Source organism: Papio anubis, chromosome 4 (genome assembly GCF_008728515.1).
Source record: "Papio anubis isolate 15944 chromosome 4, Panubis1.0, whole genome shotgun sequence".
In the NCBI taxonomy this organism is placed as follows: Eukaryota; Metazoa; Chordata; class Mammalia; order Primates; family Cercopithecidae; genus Papio; species Papio anubis.
In genome coordinates, this window is record NC_044979.1 from 71,238,402 (window position 1) to 71,259,888 (window position 21,487).

Sequence of the window (21,487 nt, forward strand, 5' to 3'; positions counted from 1 at the left end):
TGACAAAAACATAACAAATGCTGGTGAGGATGCAGAGAGAAGGGAACTTTTATATGGAGTTAGTGGGAATATAAACTAGTATAGAGCCATTATGGAAAACAGTGTAGAGGTTTCTCAAAAACTAAAATAAAACTGCCATATGAACCAGCAATCTCACTACTGAGTATTCTTCCAAAGGAAAGGAAATCAGTGGGATCCTGCAACCCCATGTTGACCGCAGCATTATTCACAATAGCAAATATATGGAATCAACCTAAGTGTCTACCAGCAGATGAATGAATAAAGAAAATGTGGTATGTGTGCACAATGAAATATTATTCAGCCATAAAAAAGAATGAAATCCTGTCATTTGCAACAACATGAAAAATGGAACTGGGGGTCATTTTGTTAAGTGAAATAAGCCAGGCACAGAAAGTCAAATATCCTATTTTCTCATATACGTGAGACGTTGATGTCACGGAGGTAGAGAGTAGAATGACGATTACCAGAGCTGGGAAGGGCAGCGTAGGAAGGAATAGGGAGAGGGTCAGTTAATGGGTACAAACATACAGTTAGATAGAATGAATAAGCTGCGGTGTTTCATAGTACAGTAGTGTGACTATAGTTAATAATCTATTGTATATTTCAAAATAGCTACAAGAGATGAGTTGAAATGTTCCCAATACAAAGAAATGATAAATATTTGAGGTGAATTTCCTAATTACCCTGATTTGATCATTATTTATTGTATGCATGTATCAAAATATGAAATGTACCTCATAAATATGTACAACTACTATGTATCAATTTAAAAAATGAGTGAGGCCCAGTGGTTCATGCTTGTAATCCCAGCACTTTGGGAAGCTGAGGCAAGAGGATCACTTGAGGCCAGGAGTTTGAGACCAAACTGGGCAACATAACAAGATCCCATCTCGGGGGGGGAAAAAAAAAAAAAAAAGCCAGGCATGGTGTTATGTGCCTGTAGTCCCAGCTACTCAGGAGGCTGAGGTAGGAGGACTGCTTGAGTCCATTAGTTCAAAGCTGCAGTGAGCTATGACTGCACCACTGAACCCCAGCCTGGGGAAGAGAGTGAGACCCTGTCTCAAAAAATAAATATATAAATCAAAAAATTTTTAAATGTAAAAAACAATAAAGAAGCTCTGAAGTATTCCAGTGGATATTCAATCCCTTCCATACTTCATCCTGCTCCCCAAAAGGTTCTTGTACTAATTATAATTTTTCAAAGTGAAGCCCTTGTGTCACATATAATATTTTTTTCATGTCTTTTTCAATTAACCTAACAAATGTTTTAAACAGGCTACATAATCACAGAGTTAAAACTTTTAAGTTGCAAAATGGCCTTGTTATGGACTGAATGTTTGTGCCCTGCCTCCCAAAATTGGTATGTTGAAATCCTAACCCCTAGTGTGATGGTATTGGGAGGTAGAGCCTTTGAGAAGTAATTATGTCATAATTTATGAGAGCAGGGCCCTCATGAATGGGATTCACGCCTTTATAAAAGGGACCCCAAGACAACTCTCTCATTCTTTCTGCCATATGAGGCTACAAGGAGATGTCAGCAGTCTCCAACCCAGGAAAACCCTCTCACTAGAATTCAACCCCACTAGCGCACTGATCTCAGACTTCCAGTTTCCAGAACTGTGAGAAATAAACTTCTGTTGTTCATAAGCCAATCAGTCTATCGGGCTTTGTTATAGTGGCCTGAACTAGATAGGTATGTAATGAAAAGTTTCCCTCCTTACTTTTATTCCTAGTTATCTGGTTCCCTTCTCTAAAGGCTTCAAGAAATATTTTATGCATACACAAGCAATATATATTTATGTAAAGATCAGCCTCATTTCCTCCCATTTTAATACCAAGAGTAGGCAGCATATTACATATTGTTCAGCACCTTGTTTTTTCACTAAATATATCTATTGCAGATTATTCTACACAAAAATACTCTTTATTCCTTTTTATGGCTGAAGGGTATTCCAAAGCAGAAATGTAATATAATATTAACCCCTTACTGACAGTGATTTAGTGTCCCCCTTCATCTTATGTAATGAATGAGTTGCAATGAACAGTCTTGTAAATATGCCATTTCTAAATTCTTCATGTAGGTTAGTACTGTTGTTTCAGGTATTATATAACATGATTTGTGGAAAAAAAGCTGAAAATCTACCTTAGTTTCCATGTTGAGGAGATGAAGTCCTTTTATATTCACTCCTACGTACACAGGGATGACTTTATGATTGCTGGGGCTTGCCTTTGTAAATATCTGTCCTGTGAAAAATGCTGCTCCATAAGTAGGAATTTCCCAGCAATTCTGTAAGAACATGCGCTGAAGGTGATGCATTTCTTTACTGACACCTTCACTTGTACTGAGATTCTAAAAACAAACAAAGTAAATTAAAAATAAGAGATATGAAAGGAAAATGTACCATTGATAATCCAAATAGATCAACTAAGCAGTTTCTAAAATCAAGACTGCCCCTAAAGAATAAAATTATGGCACATTATATCAGGAATACTTTTTCTCTTGTGATGTTAATATTAAAAAAAAATCGAGGTCTAAAAATATTGTCTACGCTATTGGGTTTTAATTGCTTCACGGGCATGGATAGTGTATTATTTCAAATTTTTATGTTTAGTCCTTACCACAGTATTCGGCATGCAGAAGGTATTCAGTAAAAGATTATATATTACTAAAAATAAAAATACCTTGCTACTTTCAATTTCAAGCATTGTGAACTAGAAGATACATTTTTAATTTCAGAACTATAAATTTAATCTACCGATGTTTAAAATATTAATAACACTAACAAAATTTCAACTAGCCTATAAAGCATCTTCATTTCTATTAAACAGCTTACCTTGTATTCATGAAGTATGCGATTTGTCCAGTGAGGTGCCTTACTTTTCAGTTTGGTAACAGGTACGATGGATTTTAGATTTTCTTCACTGTAAGCACACATACCAACATCCTTTAAATAAATCATCTTTAGTAGCTAAAGTATACTAATCATTCTGTTACAAATGGCTTTCAGTAACGTAATTTTTAAGCTGAAAAATACTTTGCTGTAAAATATCAGAGAACTCTAAAAATGTTAAGCAAAAAGCCACAAATCTCATATTATCAATTTAGATAAATGTTTCTTCTTTCAATAACCAGAAACTATTTTTGAAAATTGAAAACCACAATAACCAAATTCAGATATGCTTAAAACCTCAGTGTTTTCTCTCAAAGACTGAACATAAAACCAGTTTTTATGGTGGGATTCTTAAGTACATCTGTCTTATAAAATTTTTTACTACTTATTCAAGTCAGGTTTTAGTGAACTTATTTAAGCATAAAAAAAGATAAAATATAAAGTGTATCAAACTATAGTCAAATATAAGAAAAGTACATTTGGAGAATGTAACTTTAAGAATGCTTTACTATAATGTTTTCTTTTCTCATTCTACATCTTATATTATTTAATTCCAAACCAATGTAACGTATAAATATTTTCTAATAACATTTTTAAACTTTCTTGGTTAAACAGAATCTTGACCATAGCACAAGACCATGCATAATATTAAATACTTACTTTAGGAAACCTTGCTTGTGTTTTTTACTCTCATAATTTCCATAGACTATTTGCAAAAGCAGACTTGCCAATGTTATCAACTTAGCATCAGGAGCTGTATAAAAGCCCTTCAATAAATTATATCTGGCTTCATCAAAGAGAATAAGAATAGCTAGCGGGTCTTCAATCTTAAGAGAAAAAAGTATAATTTGGTTATTAGGCTACAATTTCTTTTTACAAATGAACAATTTAATACGGCAAAAGCAAAAACTACACATTTGTATATAAATGAGCTGTTAAGCAAAGGTTGGCAAACATTTTTTTGTTAAGGCCCAGAGAGTAGTATTTTAAGCTTTGGAAGCTATATAATTGCTGTTGCAACTAATCAACTCTGGCACTGTAACACAAAGAAAGCCACAGGTGATACATCAACAAATGGGTATAGCAGTGTTCTAATAAAACTTTATGTAGGAACACTGAAATACGAATTTCAAACAATTTCGCATGATAGGAAATACTGTTCTTTTGATTTAACAATCAAAAAACAAAAAAAATTAGCTTGTGAGGTATACAAAAACTGGCAAAATATGGCTATAAGCTATAGTTTGCTAACTTGGTTGTCTAAGAAATATCATCAGTTTATAAATATGGATAATTTTTAGCAAAATTTTACCTAAATTTTTGTATTACTGAAACATTTTTCTATTAACTGTGCTTCAAACAATACAGCAGTGGACTTCAAAGAAGATAAAAGGAAGTATCTTAATTTCCAAAGGACAAATGCATTTTTAAAAAGTCTGTTGTAAGACATTTTAAATTTTGACTAAAAAGACTATGTACTTTCAAATATTAATAATATTCAAGAAGAGTAAATATTTGTTTTGTTTTTTGAGATAGGGTCTTGCTCTGCCAGCCACGCTGGAGTGCAGTAGCGTGAACATGGCCTACTGCAGCCTCGACCTCCTGGGCTCAAGCTATCTAGCTGCCTCAGCCTCCCGAGTAGCTGGGACAAGAGGTGTGCCACACCTGGCTAATTTTTAAATTTTTTGAAGACAGAAGGTCTTGCCATGTTGCCTAGGCTGGGCTCAAGCAGTGCTCTCACCCTAGCCTCCCAAAGTGTTGGGATTACAGGTGTTAGCCACTGTGCCTGGCCTAGATCTTTTTTTTTTTTTTTTTTTTTTTAATTTTAAAAACTTTAAAGTTTATCCAATAAGATTAATAAAGATTGAGAACTCCTGGCCTACAGAATGCATTCCTACTTGTACACAGTCACCAATTATAAAGTTTCTGAATAAATACTTAAAGTATTTCCAAATACAATTCACAATTATCCCAAGCTTGAATAAAAATGATTTTTGCGGCCAGGCGCAGTGGCTCATGCCTGCAATCCTAGCACTTCGGGAGGCTGAGGCGGGCGGATCATGAGGCCAGGAGATTGAGACCATCCTGGCTAACACGGTGAAACCCCATCTCTACTAAAAATACAAAAAGTTAGCCAGGCGTGGTGGTGGGCACCTGTAGTCCCAGCTACTGGGGAGGCTGAGGCAGGAGAATGGTGTGAACCTGGGAGGCAATGCTTGCAGTGAGCCGAAATTGCGCCACTGCACTCCAGCCTGGGTGACAGAGAGAGACTCTGTCTAAAAAAAAAAAAAAAAAAAAATTATTTTTACAACATTACCTGAAATAATACTATTTTTCTATCTCAAAACACTGTATGCAATAGTAAAAAAACATTTCATGGGAAAAAAATTAAGGGGATTGTTTTAGATTAAAAGAGACTAAAGAGACATCCAAATATAAAGCATGAGCCTTGACTAGATCCTGGGGCGGGGAGGTATAAAAGTATTTTGGAACAACTGGGAAAAATCTGAATTTGAATCAGATATTATGTAATTATGGAATTATTAATTTTATTAGGTTGGAAATGTTATTGTGATAGGTAGAGATGTCCTTATTCTTAGAAGATGCATGCCAAAATATGTAGGAATGACACCTGCAACTCACTTTAAAATTATTCACAAAGAAAGTAAATACAGTAAAGCAAATTGTTAACAACTAGTGATCTAATGAATGGTAAATGGTGTAAACTGTATTACTTTTTAATATGCCTATGGCTTTTCAAATTTCTCAAAATAAAATGGAAAAAGACTGAATGAAAGCATGTTTTCTAATAAAAACTGACATCGTATATTTGAAGAATATGAGTAGATAATAACAGTTACAATTTCCAATACCATGTTCAAGGAGTTTTAGTCTCCATTTTTTCATTTCTAATGAAATCAGGATGTTTTCATCCTAAAAGGATGATGCTAAACAATACGTGTAATTCTGTTTTTCAGATGGTACAAACAGGAATTTCTTAATTATATAATAAGTGAAAGAACACAACTGCTTTACCAGATTATCATGACATTCTGGTTTACCATAAGAACTTACTAAACCTTGCTTCCTTTTTACTTGAGTCTCCTTTATTTTAAAATTATGCAATTTATTTATCATCCAAGTATTATCATTAGTGCTCCTTTTCTCTACCAGTGAACTATTAAAATATTACTTGGGACGAGAAGGCAGACTGAGTATACTTAGATTATGTGCAGATTTTATAGATATCATACATTTAAGTTATAGGGTAAAACAGATATAACATTTGTCATTTGAACCATTTTTAAGTGTGAGATTCAGTGGCATTAATTATGTTCACAACATTGTGCTACCATCACTACTATCTAGTTCCATGTAGTTTATATCACCCCAAAGAGAAAGTCTGTTAACTGGTAAGAACTTCCCTCCCCTCCCCTAGCCCAGCACCTCTGATAACCTCCAATCTATTTTTCCCCTTTCTGCCTTTGCCTATTCTAGATTACTAAAGTAGAATTAAATATTTGTTCTTTTGTGTCTGGCTTATTCAGTATGTTTTCAAGGTTCACTCATGTTGTCACATATATCACAACTTCATTCCTTAATTACTCTATTTGTACGTATAGACCACATTTTGTTTGTCCACTCATCTGTTAATGGACACTTAGGGTGCCTCTACCTTTTTGGTTATTATGAATAATGCTGCAGTGACATAAAAATATGTTTGAATTCTTGTTTTCAATTATTTCAGGCATATATCTAGGAGTGGAATTGCTGGATCATATGGTAATTCCAGTTTTAGATTTTTGAAGAACCACTGTTTTCCACAGTGGTTGCACAATTTTACATTCCCACCTACAATGTACCAGGGTTCCAATTTCTCTACATTTTTACCAACTCATTATTTTCTGTTTTGTTTTTTATAGTCATCCTAGTGGGTGTGGTTTCTCATTGAGGTTTTAATTTGCTTTTCCCTAATAACTAATGATGTTGAACATCTTTTCGTGTGCTTGTTCGCTATTTATATATTCAAGTCCTTCGACCTATTTTATTTACAGACAGGGTCTTGCTCTTTCATCCAGCCTAGAGTGCAGTGGATGATCATAACTAACTGTAACCCTGAACTCCTGGGTTCAAGTGATCCTCCTGTCTCACTCTCGAGTAGCTAGGACTACAGGTGTGTGCCACCATGCCAGGCTATTTAAAACAAACAAAAAAAGAAACTTTTTTGTAGAGACAGGGTCTCACTATGCAGCCAGGCTGGTCTCAAATTCCTGGCCTCAAGTGAGCCTCCCACCTCATCCTTCCAAAGCACTGGGATTACAGAAGTGAATCAGCACACCTGGCCTACTTTTTTTTTTTTTCTGAGACAGTCTTGCTCTATTACCCAGGCTTGTGTGCAGTCATGCGACATTGGCTCATTGTAACCTCTCCCTCCCAGACTCAAGCGACCCTCCCACCTCTGTCTCCTGAGTAGCTGGTACTACAGGTGTGTGCCATCATGCCTGGCTAATTTTTTAAGTTTTTTAGAGAGATGAAGTCTCACTATGTTGCCCAGGCAGGTCTCAAATTCCTGGGCTCCCATGATCCTCCCATCTCAGCCTCCCAAAGTGCCAGGATTACAGGAGTGAGCTACTGCACCGAACCCTGACCATTTTTAATCAGGTTGTTGGCCTTTTTATTGTTGAGTTGTAGGAGTTCTTTGTATATTCTGGATAGTAAACCCTTATCTATGATTTCCTAATATTTTCTCCCATTCTGTTGCTTTTCACTTTCTTAATAATGTCCTTTAATGCACAAAAGTTTCTGATTTTGATGAAGTTTAACTTACCCAATATTTCTTTTGTTGTTCATGCTTTTGTTGTCATATCTGACTCCACTGCCTAATCCCAAGGTCATGAAGATTTATCCCTATGTTTTCTTCTATGAGTTTTATGGTTTTAGCACTTATATTTAGGTCACTGATGCATTTTATTATTATCGTATTTGAGACGGAGTCTCACTTTGTCACCCAGGCTGGAGTACAGTGGCACGATCTTGGCTCACTGCAACCTCCGCCTCCCGGGTTCATGCAATTCTCGTGCCTCAACCTCCTGAGTAGCTGCGACTACAAAGGTGTACCACCACGGCTGGCTAATTTTTTGTATTTTTAGTAGAGATGGGGTTTTGCCATGTTGGCCAGGCTGGTCTAGAACTCCTGTCCTCAAGTGATCCACCCGCCTCGGCCTCTCAAAGTGCTGGGATTACAGTTGTGAGCTACCACGCCCAGCCATTTTAACTTTTTATATGGCATGAGGTTGGGGTCCAATTTCCTGCTTTTGCAATGTGAACTTACAGTTATACCAGCACCATCTGTTGAAGAGACTATTCTTTCTCCATTAGATGAACCTGGCAGCCTTGTCAAAAATCTACTGGCTGTACATGTATGGGTTTATTTCTGAAAACTCAATTCTGTTCCATTGGTCTGTATGTTTATCCTTATGCTAGAATACCACAATGCTTTTGATTACTTAGCTTTGTGCTGTGCTTTGAAATAGAGTAATGTCAGTCTCTCAACTTGATTCTGCTTTATTCAAGATTGCTTTGGCTATTTGAGGCTGCTTGCAATTAATGTGGATTTGAGGACTGTCTGTTCCACTTTAACAAAAAAGGCTATTGGAATATTGTTAGGGATTGCATTAAATCTGTAGATCACTTTGCTAGTAGTGACATCTTAATGACACTAACTATTCCTATCATTGAACACAGAGATGTCTTTCCAGTTATTAGGTCTTATTTTTCAGCAATGTTTTAGTTTTAGTGTATAAGTCTTGAACTTCTTCTGTTAAATTTATTCCTGGGTATTATATTTTTAGATGCTATTTTAATGGACTTCTTAATCTCTTTCTTGTATTATTCTTTGCTGGTGTATAGACAACAGATTTTGTGTGTTGAGCTTATACCTTGAAACTTCGTTGAATTAATTTATTAGCTCTAGTGTTCTTGTGGATTCTTTGGGAATTCCTATGTATACGTCATTTGCCAAAAACTAAGGTCCTGATTATTGGTGAAAGTGGGTATCTTAATTTTGTACCTTATCTTAGGAGGACAGTTTTCAGTCTTTTACCATTGAATATGATGTTAGCTGTGGGTTTTTTGTGAACACCCTTTATCATGCTGAGAGGTTCGCTTGAATTCCTAGTTTTCTGAGAGTTTTTTAAATCATGAAAGGGTGTTGGATTTTGTCATATGCCTTTCTGGATCTCGTGTTTTCTTCCTTCCCTTTCATTCTCTTAATATGATTCTAACACATTTTTAACAAATAATGAAGCCCTTAGTTTTTGGTAAATTTCATAGCAATTTTTATGTGACTCCTAGTGTATCTGGCTGAAAGGATCAATTCTATCTCTGGCTTGATAATATAAAAGGAGCAACATACATAGTTATGTATAAAATGTTAAACAAGTTTGGACATGGCTGTTGAAATTTTCTTGTGCTAAAATTTGTTTAACTGTGTTTGTTTAATATTCCCTGAGAATAAAGAATTGAGAAATGTATTCTATTTTTTTCTTCACTAACACTGTAAGACCAAGAAACAATTTCACCATATTTAGATTATCATGCCTAATTTAAGCTGTTATAATCAATCTCTCCCTTGTCCATTCATCCTTCCTTTTTTTTTTTTTTTTTTTTTTTGAGATGGAGTCTCTTTCTGTCATCTAGGCTGGAGTGCAGTAGCACGATCTCGGCTCACTGCAACCTCCGCCTCCCAGGTTCAAGCAATTCTCTGCCTCGGCCTCCCAAGTAGCTGAGATTACAGGTGGCCGCCACCATGCCTGGCTAATTTTTGTATTTTTAGTAGAGACGGGGTTTCACCATCTTGGCCAGGTAGGTCTTAAATTCCTGACCTCGTGATCCACCTGCCTTGGCTTCCCAAAGTGCTGGGATTACTGGCATGAGTCACTGTGCCTGGCCCATTCATCCTTCTTATGGCATTATGTCACTTCTTCTTCTCTAAAATCCACAGTAGTTCAAATAGAAATATACTTGTCTGGACAGACTTCTTTTTATCAAATGTAAATACTATTCTCAATTTTTACTATGTACAGAGTTCCCTGTTTGAGTTAAGATGAGCTACTTAGGCTAGGCACGGTGGCTCACGCTTGTAATCCCAGCACTTTGGGAGGCCAAGGTTGACAGATCACTTGAAGCCAAGGGTTCAAGACCAGCCTGGCCAACATGGCAAAACCCTGTCTCTGCTAAAAATACAAAAAAAGTTAGCTGGGTGTGGTGGCACACGTCTATAATCCCAACTACTTGGGGGAGGTTGAGGCACGAGAACTGCTTAAACCTGGGAGGTGGAGATTGTAGAGAGCTGAGATTGTGCCACTCCAGCCTGGGAGACAGAGCAAGACTCAGTCTCAAAAAAAAAAAAAAAGAGCCACTTATGGACTGTTAAGAATGACTTTCGCATTGTTCCCTTTGCAAGTATACCAGGATGTTTTTTCTGTTCTCTCCCACACCAGTGTTTCTCTTTCTTCCTTCAAAATGTATACAACTGATTAGCCCTTTATTAAGTTTATCCTTGACAGTGTACTTCCTAACTAGTCTAAACAATTTTTTTCCAGTATAATTTGGCTCCACATCTGATTGCTAATTTTCTTTAGGATAGCCTCCCTATTTCTTTTGTATTCTTAAGACAATGGGAGTGGAAATGAAAAATCCCAACCAAGGGCTTTGTAAGTAGATCAACCAAAATTCCACCAATTATTACAGCGATGTAAGGATTGATATAAGGATGTAAGGATCGATATAAGGATGTAAGCACAATTTCTGCCTCTAGTACTTACAATAGAAACTCAATAGATTTTGTGCATTTAAATAACTGTAAATAAGATTTCAAGCAAACCTGTTTTTCAACCTCCAAAGGAAGTCTCACATCTCTTCTTAGAAAAAGCTGAGATGTTTCCCTTTGAGGATCCAGATTAGTCAATTCAGCAAGTATTTCTGGCCAGTCACGAACATGTTGCAAGGGTTTATGATATGGTTTGAGTTGAAGGCCTGAAAAACATCTTTCCTTTTATAAATGATAATGTAGAAAACTCAATTATATCAATGCATAGAAACTCTGTATTAAACTATCTGTACTTCTGTACTGAATACTCACAAATTAAATTTAAATCTAAAATTAACATTTTAATCAATATTACTACCCAATTTGTGGTTAACTGCTTATTATCAAGAACATAAGAATTATTAAAAATAATTCTTACATAAAATTTATCAAACGTATATGAAATCCTTAATTCCATTATAGCCTATTTAATTATGACATAAGTAGAATTCCTAGTTAAAAAGATACAACTAAGCCATTAAATATCCAATCATATCCATCAATTAAATTCTGTATGTATGTGTAATACTTTGAAGAACAAATATATAGTGTCATTAGGTTGATTTTAAATAAAAAGGTTGATTTTAAATAGAAAACTCATGTAAGACAAAAGAACATTTGTATTATTTCAAAACGAGCACAAAGAATAAAGGCAAGTTGCATGAGCACAACATTTAATGGCATTCAAATCAAATGCTGTTGCCATAGAAGAAAAGTTTTCTTTTTTAATTATTAAAAAATGCTTTGAATGAAGCAGGGAAGGGGGTGGGCAGGGACTTACCTCTATATTTATATGAAAGAGAAGAACATTGTATTTATTCAAAATTTAAGAGTCAAGAATAAAAAGAAGTTATATTTTTTACCAACCCACTCCCAAAAAGGAATAATGAGGTTTACTAAAACATAATAAAAACTTTCTTACTGAGGTTTTCTGAACAAATCCATATAGTGAAATATTGCTGAGTTTCTTGAGAGAGACGCATTCCTTCCATTATCTGCTGCACTGTGGTATTATTTCCATGCTTCAATTCCACAGAACGATATGACCCATCCATTCTGTATATTCGAACTTTTTCATACTATAAGAAACGATAACTTACATAAGCAGCTTAAAAAATTATACATCACAATCTAACAAGATACTTTCCTTCAACTTCATGTGCTTTATTATAGATTTCTAACATGAAAAATATCAGAAACACTGTTACAAGTGAGAATCTGTTGGTGATATTTTAAAAACATTTTACTGGCCAGGCACGGTGGCTCACGCCTGTAATCCCAGCACTTCGGGAGGCCGAGGCGGGTGGATCATGAGGTCAGGAGATAGAGACCATCTTGGCTAATACAGTGAAATCCCGTCTCTACTAAAAACACACACACACACACACAAAATCAGCCGTGCATGGTGGTGGGTGCCTGTAGTCCCAGCTACTCAGAAGGCTGAGGCGGGAGAATGGCGTGAACCCCAGGAGGCGGAGCTTGCAGTGAGCCGAGATCGTGCCACTGCACTCCAGCCTGGGCAACAGAGCGAGACTCCATCTCAAAAAACAAAAAACAAAACATTTTACTTCCATTAGTTGTATTTTCTAAAATATTTTCTTATGGATGTTCCAGAAATAAGTTTGGGAAACTAAGGAGAATGACTTAAAAAAATACTCAAAGTCAAATTCTTTTGACAGGATGTTTTAGCACCTTTAATGTACAATGTAAATATCATACAAGAGACACAAACTTGGTTACTGAATCTAGTGTTAGCTGAGTACTTCATGAGTCTAGTGGGTCACAAATAATACAAAAGAAATGTATACCACCAATAACTTGTCCTAAGAGGAATTTGTGATGGAACACTTTGCAGGTAAAAGTTATCAATGAACTTTGAGCCAGTTTCCTTCCCCCAGTTTAGAAAACTGCACAGAGTAGTAGCTTTCTCAATGGATTTTTATTGTTATAGGAAGTAACTGATGTCCCCAAATAACTTCCAGGTCAGTGCACTTTGGATAAAAGAACTTCAACTCTCCTACCTTATTCATTCACAATATAAAGACTGTATCAGGGATAAAAATGAGTTAAAACTACATAGTTAGAAAATAAATTGCAATGAAGTATAACATAAGGGTACCTGTACTGCTTGTCTATTTCCTTGACTCTGTCTTATGCTCTTGGAGTAAGTGTTCTGACAAAATGCGTAAGTGTGCGGTATGCGTGTAACATTAAAGGCAGAGACCATATATTCCTTATAATTTTCAGCATTTTGTCATGTTAAATCCACAGAGATACTCAACAAATACTTATTGTATAGTTGTTGGTTAATGCCTGGAGAGGCTTAGGTAAATGGGTTATATCTGTTAGTATAAACCCTTTATCCTTTGTTGGTATAAATCTTTTCAAACAGTTTTTAAACTAATGATAGCCAGGAGTGGTGGCACATGTCTGCAGTCCCAGCTACTCAAGAGGCCAAGATGGGAGGACTGCCCAAGCCTAGAAGGTTGAGGCTGCAGTGCATTATGATTGTCTGTGAATAGCCACTGTACTCCAGCCTGGGCAACATAGTGAGACTCTGTCTCATAAAAATAAAAATAATTAAATTAATAATTTTTATAATCATTATAACTCTTAGGCATAATTGAGTTTCTTCTCATTGTTAACCTTCTGTATTTTAATGTCACTACAATTACAAATTAAGCTTTATGCCTCTAAATACAATTATTATTTTAATAGCTATGTGTGCCAGCATTCGATTTATGAGTTTATTTCCAGTTGTAATTAGATGGAAAGGCCAGGTTGAGTTAGCAGAATAAAAAAGCTTGGAAACACCTATTTTACTTTTATGAGGAGGAAAATGAGTCTGTTATATATAAACTAACTTGCTGAGACTGAATGAATGATGTGCAATGCTTTTATTTAAAAATACAAAACGTTGCTTAAAAGGCCTAAGTAGAGGGATATACGTCAATGAATAGATTAAAATTATGTGTAATCAGGCCAGGCGTGGTGGCTCACGTCTGTAATCCCAGCACTTTGGGAGGCCGAGGCAGGCAGATCACGAGATCAGGTGATCGAGACCATCCTGGCTAACATAGTGAAACCCCATCTCTACTAAAATTACAAAAAATTAGCCAGGCGTAGTGGCAGGCGCCTGTAGTCCCAGCTACTTGGGAGGCTGAGGAGAACTGCTTGAACCCAGGAAGTAAAGGTTGCAGGGAGCCAAAATCACGCCATTGCATTCCAGTCTGGGTGACTCCATCTCAAAAAAAAAAAAAAAAAAAAGTGTAATCAACACATCAAGCGACGAAATTATATGAAAAATTTAAGAGTTCTGAAAGTTTTATTTACTTACTTTTGCAAGTCTTATTTTGTTATGCAAGAATAAACATCCAAATGTTAGGGATAATAACAAATGTGATACCTATCCAGTCTACAATGAACTTTTTTTGTTTGTTTGTTTGTTTGAGACGGAGTCTTGCTCTGTTGCCCAGGCTGGAGTGCAGTGGCACAATCTCGGCTCACTGCAACCTCTGCCTCCTGGGTTCAAGCAATTCTCCTGTCTCAGCCTTCTGAGTAGCTGGGACTACAGGCGCATGCCACCATGCCCAGCTGATTTTTTTATTTTTCATAGAGATGGGGTTTCACCACGTTGGCCAGGATGGTCTTAATCTCTTGACCTTGTGATCCACCTGCCTCAGCCTCCCAAAGTGCTGGGATTACAGGCGTGAGCCACCATGCCCGGACTACAATGAGGTTTTATAGCAGTAAAGACGCCATCTAATCGTTTGTCTTTCCACTCTTGCCACAGATCCTCAAATTTAAATCTTATTAATTTAAATACTATGCTTGGTTCTAACTATGAAGATAATTCTTACTGGCTTGTTAATGGCTTCCTTCAACAATTTTGCAGCTTCTTCCCAGTTATTTTGTTTGTTTTCTTCACAAATATTTAACGGAGATCTTCCTTGCTGGTCTGTTATATGCTAGAAATGTGGATGGGGAGGGGACAAAAAGGCATTACATATTATGGTATTCTAAAGGAAAATGTCATCCAATTAATCAAAGTTTCATAAAAAAGAGACTCTTGTCAAGTACTAAGTAAATATTAACCACACTTAGTATGTATTATGTTTAGAATAAACAAGAGTTGCCAAGATAAAAGACTCAAAGCACTAATCAATGTGATTACTGTTTTTTAAAAGTTCTGATAAAGACATAACAAAGGTTTTGTTAATACTATTTTCCTCTTTATAATATACTTTTTATGAATTTCTTTTATGAAATTCTGGAAAATCTTTTTCCTTTTTCAAGATGTTTTTGGAGAAATACAATACAAAATGAAAAGAGGTTAAATTCTACATACATTCTGAAGACAGACTGTGGTGATGGTTGTACAATAATGTAAATGTACTTAATGCCTAAAAATGGTTAATGTAAAATTTAGGCATAAATTTTAGATTTAAAAAATCTAAAAAAATCTAAAAAAAAAGTACGTTCAAAAGCACAACTCATATATTCCATTACTTATTCTACAAAGCACAACTCATATATTCTGTTACTTATTCTATAAAGTAATGGAACTTATTTTTATTTTTCAGATGAACTCTCAAGCATACAATTGAACATTTTAGTGTCATTACTTGTTATTCACTGCTTGAATATTACTTTTAAAAACCTGGAAAACAACTTACTCTATCAATTTCTGGATGGTTTAGGAGAATCTGTACTATTTCAGCATGTCCTCCTCCAGCAGCAAAATGAAGAGGAGAACTAAGTTGTCCATTTAAAAGGTTCGGATTGCACTTTCCTTTCTCTAACAATATGCGAGTGGCCTCAACTTTTCCATACCTGTATGAAAAAACAAACAAAAAACAACAACAAAAAAACTTATCTAAAAAACTCATCTGAAATGTTTTTAAAAATCCAAATTTTAGATGATATCTCAAAAAAATCTAAGAATTTTCTAGGACAGAGAGCAAAGGATTATTAAGATACTGACATAATGTTTTCAATGATTAGGGGTTTCTTATTAATTATTCTGGTTTAATTAAACTGTTTCTATTTCTGATAAACTGGAAGAAAATATAACCTCAAATACAAGATAGAGCAGATGACAGAGAAGCATCCCATGTGAAGTACAAAAGTTAGATAAAATTTTTAGCCAAATATAGTTTCAGAAACAGAAAGTAACTTAGTAAGAATGCTTTTCACTTAGGCCTGGCTGTCTACAAAATAGGCCCAAAGACGTAATTCTATATATAGTTGCTATATTAGACAATGTGAGAGAGGCAAAGATACATAAAATATGTGGTCTCTACCCTCAATGGTTTACAGTGTAATTTGAGGCAAAACATAAACATGGATAAGTTACATAATGCTGTAAAGTTTAAGTATGGTATTGTTTGTCAATGCTTTAAAAAATATCAGAGGCTGGGCGCAGTGGCTCACACCTGTAATCCCAGCACTTTGGGAGGCAGAGGCAGGCGGATCACAAGGTCAGGAGTTTGAGACCAGCCTGACCAACATGGTGAAACCCCGTCTCTACCAAAAATACAAAAATTAGGCAGGCATTGTGGTGCGTGCCTGTAATCCCAGCTCCAGAGATATAATCCCAGAAAACGAGATATGATTCAGTCTAGATGGTCCTGTAAAGTGCTCTGATAGAAGAACAAATTGAACTGAATCTTACTATTTTTGAGGCTGAGTCTCACTCTATGCCCAGGCTGGACTGCAGTGGTGCAATCTCAGCTCACTGTAATGTCTGCCACCTGGGTTCAAGAGGTTCTTGTGTCTCAGCCTCCCAAGTAGCTGGGATTACAGGCACACGCCACCATGCCCAGCTAATTTTTGTGTTTTTAGTAAAGATGGGGTTTTGGCCAGATGTGGTGGCTCACGCCTGTGATCTCAACATTTTGGGAGGCTGAGGTGGGCGGATCACAAGGCTAGGAGTTCGAGACCAGCCTGGCTAACATGGTGAAACCGTCTCTACTAAAAATACAAAAATTAGCCGGGTGTGGTAGCAGATGCCTGTAATCCCACCTACTTGGGAGGCTGAGGCAGGAGAATCACTTGAACTCAGGAGGTGGAGGTTGCAGTGAGCCAAGATTGCGCCAATGCACTCCAGCCTGGGTGACAGAGCAAGACTCCGTCTTGGTGGGTGGGGTGGGAAGACAGGGTTTCGCCATGTTGCCCAGCCTGGCCTCTAACTCCTGGGCTCAAACAATTCACCTGCCTCAGCCTCCCAAAGTGCTGGGATTACAGGCGTGGGCCACCACGCCCGGCCTAAACTGGATTTTTAAATAGGAAAGAACTGAAGAGATGTTGAAGAGAGGTAAAATATTTTAGGTAGACAGTAAAGGAGTAAGCAAAGGTCTCAGAAGAGTACAAAGCATACGCACACAGTGAGTGAGTCAACCTCGTGGTTATAGCCAAAGACTTACGTAAGGCTGCAATCTGAAGCAAGGGTAGAAACTAATTTATCATGTGGAAATAAGAGGGTGAGGTGGGAGGAGGAAAGGAAACTTGGTTTTGGTTTTAGATATGGAACATCTGAGGGGAAAACAGCCCATCTTTAGAACTGATTTTCCATCTGTTTTTCCTTTCTTCCCCCCTTCACAAATACTATGCCTTTTCTATATTCCAAATAAGATACTTTCATCCTACACCTTATTCAGGTGATTTGTTTTGCTCAGGTTTTGCTATTCTTTTTTTTTTTTTTTTTTTAATTTTAGACTCTGGGGTACATGTGCAGGTTTGTTATACAGGTAAACTCGTGTCATGGGGGTGTGTCATACAGATTATTCCACCACCCAGGTACTAAGCCTAGTACCCAATAGTTATTTTTTCAGCTCCTCTCCCTCCTCCCGGCTTCCACCCTCAAGGAGGTCCCAGTGTCTGCTGTTCCCTTCTTTATGCTCATGAGTTCTCATCATTTAGCTCCAACGTATAAGTAGGAACACGCAGTATTTTCTGTTCCTATGTCAGTTTGCTAAAAATAATGGCCTCCAGCTCCATCCATGGTCTTGCAAAGACATGATCTTGTTCTTTTTTCTGGCTGCATAGTATTCTATTATATATATGTGTGTGTGTGTGTATATATATATGTACCACATTTTCTTTAACCACTCTGTTATCACGGGCATTTAGGTTGATTGTATGTCTTTGCTATTGTGAATAGTGCTGGAATGAATATTGCATGTGTGTGCATGTGTCTTTATGGCAAAATGATTTATATTCTTCTAGGTATATACACAGTAATGGGATTGCTAAGTCAAATGAAAATTCTGCTTTTAGCTCTCTGAGGAATTGCCATACTGCTTTCCACAATAGTTGAACGAATTTACACTCCCACCAACAGTGCTCCCTTTCTCGGCAACCTTGCCAGTATCTGTTATTTTTAAGACTTTTTAATCATAGCCATTCTGACTGGTGTGAGATGGTACTTAAACTAAAGAGCTGCTCTGCACAGCAAAAGAAACTATCAACAGAGTAAACAGACAACCTACAGAATGGGAGACAACATTTGCAAACTATGCATCTGACAGAAGTCTAATATCTAGTATCTATAAGAAACTTAACAAATTCATAAGAAAAAAACCACGCCATTAAAAAGTGGGTAATACATGGATACTTTTCTAAAGAAGACATACATGCAGCCAAGACACATATGAAAAAAAGCTCAATATCACTGATCATTAGAGAAACGCAAATCAAAGCCACAATGTTCTTTGCTATTCTTAAGACATCCTTTCCCCCTTCCTGATTTTGTTGCGGTTAAATTCCATTATGCCTCGGAAACAGTTTAAAATCTATCCTCTCTATATTCCCACTACGTTTTAGCATTTTATTTTTTGCTTTTTTTTTGCGACTTATTTTACCTAATTTCATCCTTGTTTATCCACACCTCTTCTCTATTAGGTTGGAAGCTCCTTGAGGGTAGGGACAGTGTCTTTATATTCCCCAAAGTGCCTTATATACAAAAGATAAGTGACTGAAATGTTTAGTAGGCAACTTGAAACTACTGAGGTGGAAGGCAAAAGGTTAGACTATCTATCTGAGAATATGTAAAATCATCTCACTGGAAAGAATTAAATGGTCTGAAAGAATGGATGAAATCTTTCTGAGAACAAATAATATGATCACCTTAGAACAATGAAATACATCTAAAAGGGAAGACAGGAAAAGATAGTAAGGGAGCAATTCGAGAAGTAATAATAAAAATAATACAAACATACATTTTGTATGACGCCTTAAAATTTCCCAGCTACCTTCTTGTATAATTATTTAATATAATCATAGAAATTTATAAAGTAGGTGGAGGTACTTTTTTATTGTACAGATGACAAAAATGGAGCTTGATGCAGTTAAATAACTTGCCCAAAGTCTCACAGTGACTAGCCAGAGTTAGAAGCCAATTTTCTGAATCTTAGTAGTACTACTACTAAGACACAGGTTTGCATCACAGAATGGAGGCCAGTGAGTGTTTCAATAGCAATGATAAGATAGCAATAATACCTTGCATTTGTACTGACCTTCATTATAGCTTCATTATGCCCTTTCAACTCCAATTTGTTCTCAGAATGAAGAGTGGGCAAGAATTAAATGCTGCAGAGCAAGGAAAGAGATCAAAAACTCAGAAAAAGGGCCGGGCGTGGTGGCTCAAGCCTGTAATCCCAGCACTTTGGGAGGCCGAGACAGGCGGATCACGAGGTCAGGAGATCGAGACCATCCTGGTTAACACGGTGAAACCCCGTCTCTACTAAAAAATATAAAAAACTAGCCGGGCGAGGTGGCGGGCGCCTGTAGTCCCAGCTACTTGGGAGGCTGAGGCAGGAGAATGGCGTGAACCCGAGAGGCGGAGCTTGCAGTGAGCTGAGATCCGGCCACTGCACTCCAGCCTGGGCGACAGAGCAAGACTCTGTCTCAAAAAACAAACAAACAAACAAACAAACAAAAAACTCAGAAAAAGTTAAGGTTTATGAAGAGTGAAAAAGAGAAAGCAGAGTGTATCGCCCACTCACCTTTGAAATCTGGCTGTGAAAGGAAGGAAAGAAACAGGATGGTAGCTAAAAGAAGTAGGTTCAGGTGAAGGTAACTTTCAAGAAGGAAGAGAATCATGCATGTTTGAGGGCAAGAAGAAAGTAGGTGTGGAAAAAGAAAAGTGAATTTAAGGGGAATAAGAAGAATTTTTACAGGTATACCCTACGATACAGAAGAGAGATGGGGACAAAAAGTGATCATCAGGGATGGAGAAGAACATTTCTGAAGCCTTAAATTTTCTTTGAAAATAGGGGGCAAAAAAGAGTATAGGGATTATGAAAGTAGAAACAGAAAGCAGTGAAAGTTTAAGTATTTAGGAGTAGAAATATTTAGAATAGCTTGGAAGGGGAGGACTAAAAGGCTGAATGAAACAAAGAGTACAGATAGCTAATATACAGGGAAGCTCCAAAAGAAATTGGATGAAATAATTTGTAGGAAGCCAAATCATCATAGTTTGAAAAGCACTAACAATGATCTGAAGTCTGAAAGTACTATCAGAGAAAGAAGACACTGATTTGATTCAAAATAGAAGGTCTGGCATAGGGGTACAGGAAGAATAAAGAAGTGAGAGAATAGAAATGTCATTGAGACATTTACTGAGTGGCTGTTAAGTTCTCCACATGGGGTAAAAGCCATTTTAAATATTTCGGGAAAACGATGATTCTAGAAAGTAAGGAATGGTTTTTACGTGTCTGGCTACCAATCTTGAATTTTAAACTCTTGTTTTTTTCATTAAATTGTGTTATGTTAACATATATAGGTATTATTTTTAACACACACGAAATATTTTTCAGTTTCTATTTCTAATATCTTAACACTGGCTTTAATCCACATAAACAAAAACTCTTCGGAATCCTGTAACTGTTAAGAGTGAAAAAGTATCCTGAGACCCAAAAGTTTGAGAACCACTAATCTAATTAAAATCCTCACTTTAAAGATGAGAAAAGAGACCAAGTGAGGTAAAATATCTTATCTAACCTTACAAAAATAGGACTAAACCCTAGCCTCTTCACTGTATCACAGTCAAGAGCCCAGTGTCCCCTCCTCAGTCTTGGTACCAATTAGTGAACAAGAGTATATTTCCAAGATAAATTTAAATTCCTTGCTGAATAGTTAAATCATTCTTTATTTGAATTCACGTCAATTAAATGAGGCATCTGACTAACAGTATTGCAAGGTGACCCATACTACTCCTGTTACATGAAAGTTGATTATCCAGCTGACACAAAGTTAATTTATGCAAGTATAAAACTCTTTTCCTTGGCATACTCAAGTAACAAAAATTTGCAAATGAAAGTATTACAGATTAATAAATTTTAGATTTAGACATCAAAATCTTTACATATTTACAGTATTTATTCCTTTTTTTTTTTTCCCCAAGATGTAGTCTTGCTCTGTCGCCCAGGCTGGAGTGTGGTGGCAGGATCTCAGCACACCGCAATCTCTACCTCCTGGGCTCAAGCAATTCTCCCGCCTTTTAGCCTCCCAAGTAGCTGGGATTACAGGTGCCTGCCACCACGCCAAGCTAATTTTTGTATTTTTAGTAAGACAGAGTTTCACCGTGTTGGGAAGGCTGGTCTCAAACTCCTGACCTCAAGTCATCTGCCCTTCTTGGCCTCCCAAAGTGCTGGGATTACAGGTGTGGGCCACTATGTCCGGCCAAAACTTACTCTTAAAAGCC

At 36.7% G+C, this 21,487-nt stretch overlaps 1 protein-coding gene across 24 annotated transcripts in view; it reads right to left on the reverse strand.

Moving 5' to 3' along the window:
- The window catches only part of KRIT1 (KRIT1 ankyrin repeat containing), a 47,182-nt gene that overhangs the window by 12,112 nt on the left and 13,583 nt on the right, over positions 1-21,487 (reverse strand). For all 24 annotated transcript variants that reach the window (XM_009203448.4, XM_009203446.4, XM_017956981.3 and 21 more), the window contains 7 exons: positions 15,459-15,615; positions 14,643-14,750; positions 11,705-11,861; positions 10,798-10,949; positions 3,573-3,739; positions 2,856-2,943; positions 2,165-2,371 (listed from right to left, as the gene is read on the reverse strand). In XM_009203448.4, the coding sequence (XP_009201712.1) occupies positions 2,165-2,371; positions 2,856-2,943; positions 3,573-3,739; positions 10,798-10,949; positions 11,705-11,861; positions 14,643-14,750; positions 15,459-15,615 (1,036 nt within the window). The remainder of the gene's footprint in view (positions 1-2,164; positions 2,372-2,855; positions 2,944-3,572; positions 3,740-10,797; positions 10,950-11,704; positions 11,862-14,642; positions 14,751-15,458; positions 15,616-21,487) is intronic.